At 56.4% G+C, this 15,458-nt stretch overlaps 1 protein-coding gene across 2 annotated transcripts in view; it reads right to left on the reverse strand.

Annotated features, from left to right (window-relative positions):
• Nucleotides 1-15,458, reverse strand: part of ASAP2 (ArfGAP with SH3 domain, ankyrin repeat and PH domain 2) — a 161,692-nt gene that overhangs the window by 75,755 nt on the left and 70,479 nt on the right. For both annotated transcript variants that reach the window (XM_047782677.1, XM_047782678.1), the window contains exon 3: nt 6,459-6,604. In XM_047782677.1, coding sequence (XP_047638633.1) covers nt 6,459-6,604 — 146 coding nt within the window. The remainder of the gene's footprint in view (nt 1-6,458; nt 6,605-15,458) is intronic.

Genomic DNA, 15,458 nt, shown 5'->3' on the forward strand with positions numbered 1-15,458 from the left:
GGCTCGTTTCTTTTTCTGGCTGAACAGTAATTTCATTGTCTGGCTTATCCAGACACCTGCTGAAGGCTTTTGAGTTCTTTCCAGTTTGGGGGCTGCTACAAATCTTACACATAAAGATGCTCTGATTCCTCACGGGGCAGGGCTCTCAAAACCCTGCAGAAGGTGACCAGCAGAGGAGGAAGGAAGGGAGGCGGCGAGCCCCGTGAAAGCCAGTGGAGGAAGATTCCCGACGGGTGGGATTCCCCACACACAGGGCCCTCGCAGGCTGTGCCTGGCAGGTCCACAGCGCGGCTCTCTCTGGTCTCCCCAAAGGCTGCTTGTCTGAACGAGTGAGCATCCAGACAGAAAATCTCTTGGAGAAGCCGAAGGTCCTAGGTAAAGGGGCCTGAATCAATCACCATATGGCACAGGACCGCCAAATGGCATGTAAGCTTCCCAACGGCTCTGAGAGGTTGGGGTTGTCCCCATTTTACAGAAATGGGGACAGAGGGAGAGTGAAGCCACCCACGTTGCCCCCAAGTCCCACAGTTCAGCAGCAGCAGAGCTGAAAACATGACCAGTCCCACCCACCCCTGACCCATGGTGGGCCGGGGACAGGCTGTGAGACTGGACGCAGGCCCCCCCAGTGCGTCTTCACAGAACCCCCCACTCCCAGTCCACAGAGCAGGTCATCAGAGACGTATGAGGAAACGTCACAAGGGAAAACCAGCGAGGTCTCTTGCATCTTTGGCTACTTCTCCCCAGAGCTGCTGACAGCACCACCTAAGGTCTAGGCGTGTGTGCACACACACACAAGGGGCCCTTGCGAGCACACACTTCCAGGCCTGTTTCCGGCAAGCAGAGTCCCTCTGATGGTTTAATTCAAAAGGAGACAGGGGAACCGACGCCGATCTTGAGTGGTTAACACAAATGGCAGGATCAAAACCAGCCAGCTGCCAGAACACCAGCAACTCTGACACCGCCAGAAAGAGAGCAAAGAGCTGACCTGGTTTCTGCCTTTAATGCCGTGTCTCTGGCAGCCCCACTGCTTTGATCTTTAAGGTTCTAAGTGGAGGGAAAATGGCGAGTCTTCCCTCTTCCACGAGAGACGAGACGATGAAAGGACACACGGCAGCCTGCCCACAAGTGAGCAGAGAACCCCCGTGCAGCCAACTCTGAGCGCAGAGGGAGCAGCACAGAGGAGCCCAGCATCACGCAATCCACAGCTCCTAAAACCCATGTGACATCAAGACATCAACCTAATCCCAAACCACCTTTTCATATTTATTACCTTCTGGAATTCGAGGTTAGAACCTCCTTGCCGGCCTCAGCTAGACCTGGGTGCCCGGCCCCCATCTCCCCAGGGGGAGGCGTCTGAGCAGCCCACACCGCTGCTCTCTGGGGCGGCCAGTTCCCAACCAGCCTCACTGGGGAACTGAGCAGAAATGCAAACGGATCAAGAACTCTGGGAAACCACACCCAACAGGGAGTGTTCTAGCAACCCTGCAGGTGCTGCTGTTGCTGCTGCGCTGGAGCTCGAGAACCACAATTCAGCAGGTGTGTGTGGGGACGGGGGGGACGGGGGGGGGGGGGCGCGCAGGGGGGCGTTAACAAGTTCCAGGCGCTGCTGGTGGTACTGGTCCAAGGACCTCACCTGGAGAACCTCTGCTCCAGGGCACTGCTGCGCGGGCTCTACTGTGCTGACTCGCGCCCTGGGGGAATGGAGAGCCTGCTTCAGCAGGCCCAGGGGACGAGGGTCTAGAAGTCTGCACATCTAAGCAGCCCCAGGTGACTAGGATCCTGGGGATGAAATGAAACAAACCAAGGCCAAGTCCTCTGCAAACTGGACTCTGCAGTACACAGGTGCTGGTGTGGTTTGCCACGATTTAGAGCTTAAGGACTGACTGATCCGCAGTGGGAGTGAGGGGAAGTTCCCAGACTAAGGGTCAAATTAGAGCTGCAGCTGCTGGGCTACACCACAGCCACAGCGACATGGAATCTGAGCCGTGTCTGCAACCTACACCCCAGCTCACGGCAATGCTGGATCCTTAACCCACTGAGTGAGGCCCGGGATCAAACCTGCGTCCTCACGGACACTAGTTGCATTTGTTACCACTGAGCCATAACAGAAACTCCAAGACATTTTAAAATGTAGGACATTTTCAGTAGAAGAGTGAAAAGAGTGGGAACCCCAAGGGGGAGACTCTGGCAGAGGCAGCTCTCAGTTCAGCAACGAGATGGGCTTCACCCACACGGAGAACTGGCCGCCGGCAGAGAGCTGGGAAGACGCGCCGGGCCCTGCCGCGGTGCAGCGGATCCCCACTGCCTCCACACTGAGGCCCCCCGCACAGGCAAAGCAAGGCCACGCTCCCCAACAATCTTACGGGCTCTCCACTGAAGAGCTAAATGTCTTTCTCACTGCAATCATTTGTGTAAAGAAAGAAAAAAAAAAAAAAATCCAAGACTTAGGTGTCCGTTGGTCAGTGGGACTTTCAGGTTCCTCCTTCCGTGGAGCAAAGTGAGATTCCTCCAGCCCGGCGCCGCGGCCAGACCTCGCCCTGGGCTCCATCCTGGGCTCAGCATCTGCCGGCCCCGCTCTCACCTGCAGCGGGTTCCGTGGACCCAGAGAGCACGCTTCCCGAGCAATTCTGTGAAGCCAGAGACAGAGACTGTCTGCAAAGGACCTTTCGGGGACCCATCCCCACTAAGGCAGCCGTTTGCTCAAAGGCCACTTCTTGGCGCAGAAACGGCCCTGGCAAAGCCTTTCCAGGATTCGCATACCCATCTGGCGAGAGGAAAAGAACCCAGGAGACGGCTGCCTCTATAACCTGCTGAATGTCACACGTGTGACACGTGCTGCTGGCGCTGCCGGGATTTTGCCTTTATCCTGCGTTCCCACAGCCTCCGAACGCGAGACACTCGTGCATGGGAACCAAAAGCTCACTTTAGATTAAGTGGGCCTTTCTTTGGGGACGTTCCAACGGCTTTATAAACATTCTTTCAGGCCAAAGAGCAGGTAGGTGGTCATTACTCTTCCTGGACAAGAGGCAGAACAGAGCATCTTGGCCACGCTAAACGGAAAGGTTTTTTGAACACCTGAGAGAAAGCAAAAGCAAGGCTTTAAAAATAAGAGGTAGGGAAGATGTGACCCAAAATAGGAGTAAGAATGGTATACGAAATACCAAAAAAGGAGAATTCTCAGCTAAACAGCTTGCTCACAGTGACAGCGTCTTAGATGCGGCCGCTTGGCGCTCCAGCGGCCGCAGCCCTGCAGCACCAGCGCGGGCCTGAACCCGGGCCTGGCGAATGCTGTTCCGGGCACAAGGAAGATGTTTCCTCCCTCTCTCTGATCTTTGCCGGAAAAAGAACCGAAAGCCCTAACTCCACAGAGTAAAAGCCGAACTAAGCCAGGCACGAGGACTCAGAGCTACTGGCGCTGGAACTTGAACGAGGGACTTGACTGTAATGCCACTGGGACGTGACCTGTGTGCTGGACTCGGAAGATGCCCACCCACGGCCTCCTTTCATCCCGTCGGGCCAGCGGCTGAGGCGGCGATGGTTGCTCACCCAGTTTGAACACGGGGAAGTTGAGGCGTCTGGCTGCCTCGCGGCGGCAGCTGCGCGGCTGGCCAGCTCCTCTCTCTACGCTGCTCCCCGCGTGGCCTCCCCTCCGTGCCATCTCTCTCTTTCCCCCCAAGAAGCTGACGAGAGGCCCTAATTCCTTTGAACACCACAGTGGAAACAGCATGGGTGTGGAATTTGAAGACCGGGGTGTGACTCCCAGCTCTGTCCCGTGCTGGCTCCGGGCAGCGGACAGGAGGAAGAGATGCCCACCGCTGACGGCTGTTAGTGGGAGAGCACAGGCGGCTGGGGCATTTCTGAGGTCCCCAAAGTGGCAGAGCCGCAGGGAGTGGCCCACTGTGACAAGGTCCCCATCGCCACACCCAGACCCTGCTCTACTCTTGGTTTTGCAGAAAATCCAGGCTGCCCTTGTCAAACTGCACAGCTGCTCATGTTAAACCTGAGGCCAAGCGACTCCGTGTGGGGAACCCCCAGGCGGAGTGAGGCTCGTGGGCCCCAAGCAAAAGCTGACGAGGACTCAGAGCGGTCAGGAGAGAGCGCGGCTCTAAACCCCAGAGCCTCAGTGATCTAATCCGCAAAGCGGGGACACCACTGACTCACCTTGTGGGACTCGTACAAGGATAAACGAGCTAAGCTGTATAAAAGGCTCGGGCGCTACTCCAGCTGCAGAACCAGGCGTGGCGTCATCACCGCCCTCTGACAGCTGAGGAGCTGAGTGGGGAGCAGCCAGTGGAGCCGGCAGCTGGAGCAGGCGCAGACCTGGCTCCTGCCCCTCCCGCTGTCCCCAGGCCCCTGCTCGGCCTCTCCTTCACCATCCTGCTGGGATTGCTGCCTCGGCTCTTCCCGGCTGGACAGATCCTGTTTCCGGACTCATGCATCTTCCACGGTCCTGGCCTCCCTCTTCATGCTGCTGAATCACAACCTTTAGGAGTTTCAGAGAAATGACACTTGGGAGCGACGCGTTTTGGGCCTTGCACATCTGAAACCTCTCCCTCTGCTCTCAGGCTCGGGGGCGGGTCTGATTCCAGGTTAGAATCGTGTTCCTCGGGATTTTCGTGGCAATGCTCCAGGCCTTTTAGGTTCCAGGGCCACGCTTGTGCCACCGCGGCTCCATCCTCTGCGCCCCCGGCCTTGAAGGGCTTTTGCGATTTCCCAGGGAGATGCCTCGGGGCGGCCCCTCCGTCACACTCACGGCGACCCCCTCTGCTGCTCTTTCTGAGATGCCTGTCAGTGGATACGGGATCTGAGGATTAATCCTCATCTCGTCTTGTATCCATTTTCCACTTTTGGGTCTTGGTCCTTTTCATCTATTTTCTAAGAGATTTCCTTTGCTCCAGCCCTCCACACGGGATTTTCAGTTTTCTATTTTCTTGCATTAACTGTCCCCCCCTTTAACAACAAGCTGCATCCCGCCCATCCTTCTGCTCTGAGGAATCCAGTATCATTTTTCTAAAGTTTCTTCTGCTCTTTGCACCGTCTCCATTTCCTCCAAGTTCATTTTTTTCCGTTTATTTTGGTCTCTTTCCTTCTGGAGGCCGTTCATTCATATTTAAGAGAGAGGCACACAACAGCTGGCTGACAGCTCAGCGAGGTGGGGCTTATCTGCGAGGGGCTGGGAGGCCACTATGAGACTGTTCACTACGAGACCCCCACGTGTCGGCATCTATGAAATCGTCCCTGGGACCATGCAGTTAAAAAAAAAAAAAAAAGTCCCACTCGGTGGTGAGATCCTGACACGCGTGTGTGCCGGGGTCCAGGGAGCAGGGCCAGAGAGGGGGCTGGGCTCTGCTGTTCTGCGTACTGTCGGCCTGTCTGCAACAGGACAAACGGGCAACCAACTTGACAAACGCCCCAAGAGATCCCAAACTACCCCAAGTAAAAATCTGAAGCACAGCAATGGCTTTCTACTGTTCCCGTTTCCCACTTAACTATTTGACGGGACAGGGAGAGCGACCCAGAGCCTTGAGGACCTGGTCCTCCGCCCCCGCGGCTCACGCGCATCGTGTCCCCTTGCTTCCGCCCTTACGGCCGCGCCTACGAACCCGCCGTCATCAGCTCTTCAGGCACGATGAGCTAGTTTTCACTTGTTATGAGCCCGTTGACAGGAGAAACGAAAAAGACACTGCTGTCTGCGACTTACACAGAGAGCACTGTGGAACTGCTGACCCGGTCTGGTGGCCGTGACCTTTGGGAGACGCTGGGGGAGCAGAACAGGAAAGAGATGCTGGGACCCTCCAGTGGACACTCCCCTTTGGAAGCAAGCCCTCAGCAGGGCCACAAACACGCTCTCAGGCTGCCCGATGGAGAAGGAGCAGAATCCTGCCCCCACAGCTAGGATGGCACTGGGCTGCCAAGCACAAGGAAGAACGCCACTCGCCCCACCTTAAAATCCAAGCGCCCACTGCAGGCGGGAAGGACTCGGTCCACCTCCCACTCGCTTTTCTTAGGCTCTGCATTTGGGAGCATAAAAGGCCTTGAAATAGTCACAGCAATTTCTGTGTTTTGATTACAGGTTACCTTACTCTGGAAGAGGGTCTGAAAGATATTTGCTAAATATTTTAAGTTTAAATACCTACTAGAATTACCAGAAACAGACTGTTCTACACTGTTTAGAAAAAACTGAAGTCAGAGGCCCCTGAGAAGATGAAGGCACTGGTCCATTTTGTGCCTCAGCTGTGTACCCTTTTAAGATGCCGAGTTGAATTTAAAGTCTTTCTTGTTAAGAGTCAAAATGACACTTCTAAAATGCATCCCCAAGGGACCCAGTGTGTAGAGGAAGCTCGATCGCTGGGCCTTGCCCGGGCAGGACGCTTACTCCTGTTTGCAGCCGCGCCGTGGGTCTCTCAGCAGAGCCCCTTTCCCGCGGGGCCCGGCCGCGCACACGATCCCGCACTTACCAGGTTTTTGAAGAGCGCTGTCAACTCCTTGGTGAAGACAGAGAACTTGAGGAAGGCGCTCCCCAGGTCTGGGTCATCTCTGCACACGCAGTTGCCCCCGAACTTCTCCAGGGCCTGGGTGTACTGCTCTTCGTTTTCCACGTGCGCTGTGACAGCAACGTGAGAAGCATTGTTAAGGCGCCGGCCGCTCCAGCCCCGTCCCCACCAGCCTCTTCTCGCTTGTGAACAGAATCAGACACATCAACGGACTAGAACCCAAGAAAAGCCAAGTGGCGCCGGGAGCAGAAGGAACGTGTCTGTCCTGACCAGCACTCACCATGTCGGCCACAGGCCCCAAAAGAACAAGCTCGGTGACCGGAAGGGAGCGAATCCCACATGAGTCCCGGGCCCTCCAGCTTGTGGCACGAGACCCCAAGGGAACCTCCTGCTTCCCCGGCTCCTAGGGCTCCTCCTGGCCTGCGCGATGGCTGGAGCCCAGCGCCTAGCTGGTGCTTGCAGGCGTGCCCACAGCTCCCCTTTCAAGCTGGGAGAACCGCACCCCGGAGCAAGGCCAGGGTGGCCAAGGTCAGCTCAGCCTCCAGGCCTCTGCTCGCGACACGTCCTCTGCCCAGGCCCTGCCTCCTCTGGGAAGCCTTCCTGGCTGGCACTCAGCACGCTGCACTCCAACTGTCTGGCAGACATGTCCCCAGTGCCGGAAGTGCTTCCAGGGTGGGACTGTTGCACTGCTCCTCGTGCTGGAGCATAAGACAACACACTGTTGTTTGAAGAGAAAACGCAAGCCCTGCCATCCATCTGAAGGCATCTTGCCAGCATTAGACTTCAACGCAGCACCTGCGAGAGTGAAAAACCTGGCTTCTGGGTCTCAAGCTGTGTGGCTGCCCAGCCCTGCTGGACGTGAAAATCACACACGGCTCTTTGTCAAACTGCGGAAGCCAGAGGCCGTCTCAGGCCTCTGAGTCAGAAACAGGGCAGGGGCAGGGGCCAGAGGTCACTCTGGAAAGGCGACATGGTTCAACATAATCCCCTAACGTCTGGGTCAAGCGCTTTTAAGTGAATCCAGCCGGTCTGTAATAAGACAGCACCTGCGGCCTGGACACCTGATTTCCCTTCTTCATCACTTTGATCGGAAAGGTGACACGACATCCTGTAGGCACAAGATGCCAGGAGGACGTGCAGTGGAAGCTCGCACGAGAACTCTGCCTGGCCGGGCCACCAACACGCTCTCGGGCAGCCCACGGCGGTGGAGTCCTGCTCCCACAGCTCCGCGGAGAGCACAGAGCTGCCGAGCGGCCACAGGAAACCTTGGTGCTGCAGCTTCTTCACTGAGGAACACTCTGAAACGCCCCTCCAGTCCCCCAAACTCCTCCTCAGGGAACCAAAGCCACTAGCAGCAATGCCACTGCTAGGCTGGGCCTGACGACCAGGGCACATGGGGACACCCGCTTGCGGGGCTGTGCAGCGCCGGGGCCGAGCCCGACCCCCGGGAGCCGCACACGGCGGGTCCAGGGGGGCGCCTTCGGAAGTTCCTATGTGACAGACACCAGAGCATGTCAATTTCACCGCTTAGGCCCTTTTCCCGCTCCTTCCATCATCCCTACCTTTTAACATTGCAGAGAAAAGCCGGAGTGCCCCGGATTCGCTAAACGTACTTCTGAGACTACACTCAGCAAACGGGTGAACAGACAGAAGCATGCGGGTCGTGACAAAGGGGTGGCAGAGCAGGAAGGGCGGGGCTCCGGCCTGTGCCTTCCGGCAAACACGCCTGACCTGGTCGCACACACGTGCCCTCTTGATGGGAAGGCCAAGGGCCTGCTGTGCAATATTCACAAGGTTAAGGTGACTCGAAGAACAGGGTGGGGCGGCACCCTCAGCCCCACCCAGCGGCGCTGGCGGGGGTCCACGGTCCTCGGCATCCAGGACCGATGACGGACGGGTGTTTTTTCTAGACTTCGAAACCACATCTGCGTGACATGCAGTCCTTCTCACAATGCAGAAAGGAAACTGGGGCTCAAAGGGATCAAATACCCCGTCCCAGGAAACAAGGCCGGAGAGCAATGGAGCTGGGGTGCAAACCCTCGCCCGTCTGATCCCGAAGCCCACCCTCCCTGCCCTCTGCTACGCTGGTGTGTGTTTCATTCTAAAAATAGCTTACCCTGCCCAAACCAGAAGTACCCAAGTTTCAGATTTTTAAAATTCCATTTCTGAGGCGGATCAGTTACACCTATTCTGCTCTACTTTTAATTCTGGAACATGCGGTTGACAGTCAAGGGCCGTTCCTTTCAGACCACACTCTATTTTATAACTATTCCAACATCAGTGGTCAAGACGTGGGCACTTCCAGTGTGGTTTGGAAGGGAGTGGTGGCCCCAGGCCGCCGTCTGAAGCTGAGGTCACCCTCTGGGGGAGAGAAACAGGAACGCCGAGGCCCAAGCTGCCTCGGAGCCACGTGGTGCCCTTCCAAGTGTGCCCGGAGGCTCAGGGCCGCCCGCGGCGAGCACTCAGAGGGGAGAGGGAGGGGTCAGGTTCCAGGAAAGGCCTCTCAGGTGACCTATAAGCCTTGTGTTCAATTGCACTGCTAACGCCCGTGAGGTGCCATTATCACCTTCTCAGCACAGAGGGGTTCCGGGAGTTGCGTGATTTGCCCAAGACCACACGGTTGGGAGGAGGGAGGCAGGGGTCACCTTCCTCCTCCGTCCACGTGAGGGACAGGGCCTGTGAGGGACAGGGGAGCCTGCCTTGCCTTCACTGGCAGCTGACTGCCCGGCACAGAGGACAGACAGCCAGCAGCGCTCCAGGCTCCAGCACCAAAAGGATGGACGCGCTTCCAATCATCCCGCCTCCCCGGCTTCTCAAGTGACACCACCTGAGAGAGTTCCCGTTTTTTTCAAAAAAAGTTCTTTCCCTTCTAGGAGTTCCTATTGTAGCTCAGGGGGTTAAGGACCTGACTAATATCTGTGAGGATGCGTGTTCGATCCTTGGCCTTGCTCAGTGGGTTAAGGATCCTGTGTTGCCACAAGCTGTGGTGTATGAAGGTGGCAGCTGCAGCCTGGATCTGGCACGGCTGTGGCTGGGGCACAGGCCGGCAGCTGCAGCTCTGATTCAACCCCTACCCGGGAACGTCCATACGCCACAGGTGCAGCCATAAAAAACAATGTCTTTAAAAAGTCCTTTTCCTTTTACGTCTTCAAAATACCGTGTCGACCCCAGCAACCCCAAAGGCAGTCACCGAGTTGGGTGGGTCATCGCGGTCACACCCGCGCATGTAGTTACGTTCCAAGGGCTTTGATCCACTGGGACCCTCACCTTCTGATGCTCAAGCTGTCCCTGCTTAAGTCGGCGGGAACCCTGCCACGCTGTCTAGCTGAGGTTTTGAAGACAAATCTCTCTTCCTGCAAACAAAGCGGAGGCCTCCTGAAAACGCCCACAGCCCCGTGTCTTCCTGTAGCACGGCGCCCGGCCTAAGGACCTACAACGGACCGGCGGCTCCACATCACCCGAGCCGGAGATTCTCCTTCTCGAGAGCAGAGAGCCGCACCGAGAGCCTCTATTTTTCTTCTGCCAAAACTGAATTTAAAATAGGAACCTAAAATAAATGACTTGGGAATAAAGTTTCTGGAAAGAACCCAAACTGGGTCTATCAGCTCTTATTTACAGAGCTGTGAAAGCCGCTCTTCTAAGATGAGCTTCCTCTCCCACCGCCCCCTTGCTCAAATGTATCCTTAACTCTGTTTCTTGTTAATGATCCAGATCTGAGAATCTCTGATGGGGGCGGGACTTAGGGACATGAGAAACTGAGTCACAGAGACCTTGTTTCTAGGCCAGCAGCCCTCCGCTTTCCCACACCTGACCACACAAAGGTCACACGTTCCCCGATCCCTTCAAGGGGATGAAACAAGAGGCTCGCACAGAAAAATCTAGCCTGGAGCCAGCAAGCATGTGCCACTGCGGCGAGGTGAGTGTTGGGCTTTGCTGTGGGCCTTTTCTGCTTGAGTCTTCCATTTCAAACCCGGACATTAAGAAGGCCCAGGGCATGTAGTTCAAGCAAAAATGGTTGGATCCAAAGGAAAGAGGCAGCCCCTTACTCCTGCTCAGCAGCCAGCCACCCCAGCCCACTGCAGCCGAAGGACTCGGGGGATCCCACCGCCGACTCGCCCTCAGCCGCCGTCACTTGGGTCTGAACGTTTACTCCTCGCTCCCCGCCCCCTCAGGGGCCGTGACGGGGTGCCAGGCAGACACAGAGACGAGTGTCAAGCGTCTGGAGACAGAGGCGCCCACCCACGTGGGCAAGACTGCGCCATGTGCTGGTGCGGAGGATTCAGGGACGCCAAGGAGGGGCTCCAAGACCAGGCAGGAAGCTCCAGATGGAGAAGTGCAGGACAGGAAGGCGTCCACCCCAGCGGAACATCGAGGCGTCCCCGGGCTCAGAGGCGGGAGCGCCTCCGCCGTCTGCAAGCCCCGGCCCGCACCCAGCTCCTGGCACAGAGCCGCCTCAGGGCAGCACGGGCCTCACTGTCCACTGGCCCAGGGCCGCCCATGCCCACTTCTGGGTCTTTTCAGTCCAGAGGACCCTGAAAAGCAACTCTGTGCAGAGTCTCCTCCTTTCAAGAGAGGTGCTGACCTGCCCAAGTTCACATGGCTACTCGGCAGCAGTTCTAGAGCTGGAAGCCGGCTTTCCCAGCACCCCCTGCCCCACCCACAAGAGGAAGCCCGTCTTCTCTGGCTCATGACGTCGTCCCCATCCTCGGCTCTAGGCTATCGCAAACGTGTTAGGATCCTCCAGCCACGCACACGCTCGGGGAACCCAAACTCCAAGGGGCCTGACCAGTGAGAAATGCGGGAGGGCAGCCTGACGGTGCTCGCCCTGACTCAGACCCTCCAGCCCAGTGGTCACTTGGGGGTCAGGCTGTGAGACACCCCACACCCACCACGCAGGCAGACAGCTCCACCAGGAGTGCGTTTTAGGAGAGACACGTTCTCTGCAGGAGCAGCTTTATAAAGACACTCCCGAGATGACGTGGTGACTGATATTCAAATGGGAGCCATAATTTTTACTTTTTCTTTTCTTTTGTTGTTGTTTTTTTTCTTTTGTCTTTTTTAGGGCTGCACCCAAGTCACACGGAAGGTCCCACGCTAGGGGTCTAATCAGAGCTGTAGCTGCCAGCCTACACTACAGCCACAGCAACATGGGGTCCAAGCCACATCTGCGACCTACACCACAGCTCACGGCAATGCCGGATACCTGACCCACTGAGCGAGGCCAGGGATCAAACCCGCATTCTCATGGATAGGATGAGTTGGGTTCGTCAACCACTGAGCCACGACGGGAACCCCAGGGCCACAATTTTATCATCAGGATAATCTGCACGACTCAATGTAGAGGAGGCCAAGCCACCTCTCCTCGAGCTGTCGGCGCTGCACACGGCCTGGCTTCAGATCTAACTCTCGGCATACGAGCTCGTGGGAAAGCAATTTCCTGGAGTCAAAGATAATTCCCATTTCCTAAAAGGATCTCTACCCTGTGAACATCCCATGGGAGACAACCATTTTTAGAATTTTATTTCTAGAGTAACCCCCGATAAGAATCTTTCAGTTCACAATCCGGTAATCTGCATCAGAAGTTTTTAAAAAACATTTTTTTTGTCTTTTTTTTTTTTTTTTTTTGCTATTTCTTGGGCCGCTCCTGCGGCATATGGAGGTTCCCAGGCTAGGGGTTGAATCGGAGCTGTAGCTGCCAGCCTACGCCAGAGCCACAGCAACGCAGGATCCGAGCCGCGTCTGCGACCTACACCACAGCTCACGGCAACGCCGGATCGTTAACCCACTGAGCAAGGGCAGGGACCGAACCTGCCACCTCATGGTTCCTAGTCGGATTCGTTAACCACTGCGCCACAACGGGAACTCCTAAAAAACATTTTTTGCATCCAATCATCCCACTTCTAGAAATCAATCCTAAAGAAATAATCAAGTAATCAGAGATGTGTATTCAGAACTGATAAACTGAAAACATATGAAGTTCAAACAATATGGAAATGGTTAAATAAGCGTCTCTACAAAATGGAACATTATGTAAGCTCTTAAAATCATGATGTAGGAATATGGTCAGGAGAGAATGCCAAGTTAAAAAAAGCAGGACACGGAACTATATATTTAGTCTCAATTCTGTAAAAAGTGAAGTGCAGAGAAAAGGCTGGAAGGACAGGACATCAAATGCTGCAGTGATGGTCAGACAGCAGGTGCTCGGTCCCCTCGGCTGGGGCAGGCCGGGGGCAGGCCAGGGCATCACCGGATCCTCTTTGAGGGGGCATTTCGCAGAGAAGGGGGTAGACTGTGGGGGTGCAGATACCCAGGCCAGGTGGCAGCTCCGTCTGGCCGGGCCGCTGTCACGGCACGGGGGCCCTCAGACCAGAGCACGCAGCTTGGCCCCTGCCATTTCACTGGCCGGGCCAGGACTTTGTTCTACTGCTTTTCTGAATTGTTTAAATGTTCTAAACTAAGCTCACACTATCTTTATAATCAGAAAACAACACAGGGAATAAACAAAACAGGGGAATCTGAAATGTGAGCTGCAACGGCTCCGTTACCTACGGAGAACCAGGATCCTCTGCCACCGGGTTCCCGGCCCGAGGGGACCTGACGGAGACGCGCTACCTGACCTGAGCCCCCACCAGCAGAGGCGGTGCGGAGAAGGCCCGCCTAGGCCACCAGCCCTCTGGCGTCGCTCGCGGCAGGTACACAGAAGACAGAGGGCCTCTCTCCCGGGGCTCCCCGCCACTTCTCTACTCTCTCCAGCACTCTGTGCTCCCACCTTCAAAACCCGATGCAAAACTCACGTCCATCCAGACGGTCCTGGGGCGCCCCCTCTGACCGCATGGAGACCTCATGGACGTTATCACGGGCGGTACCTGGGCTGGGGGGTCTGGCGTGGGCAGCCAGCAGTGGGTCAGTAAGGCCCAGGTGCAGTGGCTACTAAAATGTGAAGACTCTGGTCTGTGATCACCTCATGGCCTTTGACCCTGCCCTATGTTACTGACAACAAATTGGCATGAAGTCTGTGTTTCCTCCCTGTAAACACCTATTGCCTGCAGCAGTACACCTGCAGCTACGGCGAGGGACAGGGACTAAGACTGGTCTCTGGGGTCCTGCACCGTTTATGCGGATTCTTTCTGTCCCACTAGATTCTAGGCTCAAAGGACAGAAAACCTACTGAGAGTCACCTAGATTTATCCATCCTGTATTCCCTGCACAGCCCGCTGGCTGTGATGGGGAGAACTTCCCCGGATGCTGGGATAACATCCGGCCGAGGCGAAAGCCCACCGCGCCGCAAGCATGAAGAATATGAAGACTCCCGAGGCCGAGCCCTGCATCAAGGGAACAAGCTTCCAATGAGAGACTCGCACACCAGTCAATGTGGCACAGGACAGAGGCCGTGAAGAGGATGGCACTGGAGAATTCGGGGTGCCTGGGACAGCCAGGACACGGGCAGGACTGCAGATGACAAGGCTGGGGGGAGGCGGCCGAGGAAGGACTTTATCCCAGGTAACGGAGGGCCCCCAAACAGCTGGAAAGTGACAAGACTTGCCTGTAAGAAAAGTGAAACGGGAGGGGACACAGATGACCAAAGCCTGGCACCTGCCAACACACACTTTAGCAAGACGGAGGTAAACATGCACCCACAAGCCACGTGGTGGACATCACGGGAGGTGGCAGCACAGCACCGTGTGAGGAAGACGACGTTTCGGAGGCCTGGTGCCAGGAAAGGCTTCTCAGAGGCGGGGAACGTTCCTTTGGAGTCAGAGAGAGAAGAGCCTGAAACAGAGCCGCCATCTGCTTGTGTCGCCAACCTCTCCTTACCCCAGGAGCTCCTCTGCACCCTAGGGCGGCTCTAGGACCAGTCAGAGGAGACAGGGAGGGGCTCGCTGATAAGGAACGGGGGACCCCCTCGCTCCAGGCCGGGCAAGCAGAGCAGGGAGGTGGGTCGGCATTTGCTGGATGTGGACCTCCGGCTCCTAGAAACCCGAGGTCCCATCACGCAGGTGCCCTCTTGACGGCAAAGCCGTCCGATGAGCTACAGGACAGGACGTGCCTCCGGCCCCTGCAGGCTGCATTCAGCCATTTCCTCTGTTTTCACCACGCTGAACCTGGGGGATGCCATTCCCGTTACCCACGGCAGATGTCCCCAGCCCGCGACCACGGAGAGCACAGCGGAGCAGGAGAGAAGTGACTCCTGTGGCCTCAGGGACAAGTGGCCCCTAGAACACCAACGGTCTCAAGGCCTCAGGTAACAACAGCCGCCACTCACGGAGGAGGATCACGCATCCAGAGCCCCTGATGGTTCCACAGCTCGGCAGGATTTTACACAGGAGGAATCAGACTTATTTGCTGAGTAACGCAGTCCTCGTTTTACAGTAAGGCAAACGGCCAACTCTGATGGAATCCCCATCTGTAAACGAGGGGCTTGGCTCAATCAGTGGTTCTTGAATATTCTGGGTATCAGACTCCAATAAAAATCAGAAGAATGTTGTGAATTCTCTCTTCGGGAATAGGTATCCTGACTTAATTTTCCGTCCACTATTTAGGATGCACAGACCCTTCAGCCTGTCCACAGACCCAACACACCATGTAAAAAAGCCCAGGCCAGATGAGCCAAAACTCCCTGCCAAAGGATATGAGGGCCGTGTGGACCGTGCGGGTCAGGTGTGACCCAGGTATGATTCCTGCTGAGATCTGGGACGTGCTCCTTCAGACCAGCCTTCCTTCCGTGATGAACACGCTGGCCGCTGCGGCCAGGACTCCACGGATTAGCCAGAGCGTCCCACTCGCGACTGTCAACCAGCGGCGAGGAGAGATCCAGAACCTCAGAGCCCTACCACGCGAGACAGAGTCCACGGTTCCACGTCCACCTCCCTCTCTAGAAACAGAGTCCACCAACCAACTCCCTGCAGAGCCCTCCCGGCGACCAGACCACCTCCGGGGCTGCTCCCCAGCTAACGTCGCCCTCGG

The sequence above is a fragment of the Phacochoerus africanus genome, chromosome 5, assembly GCF_016906955.1.
Source record: "Phacochoerus africanus isolate WHEZ1 chromosome 5, ROS_Pafr_v1, whole genome shotgun sequence".
In the NCBI taxonomy this organism is placed as follows: domain Eukaryota; kingdom Metazoa; phylum Chordata; class Mammalia; order Artiodactyla; family Suidae; genus Phacochoerus; species Phacochoerus africanus.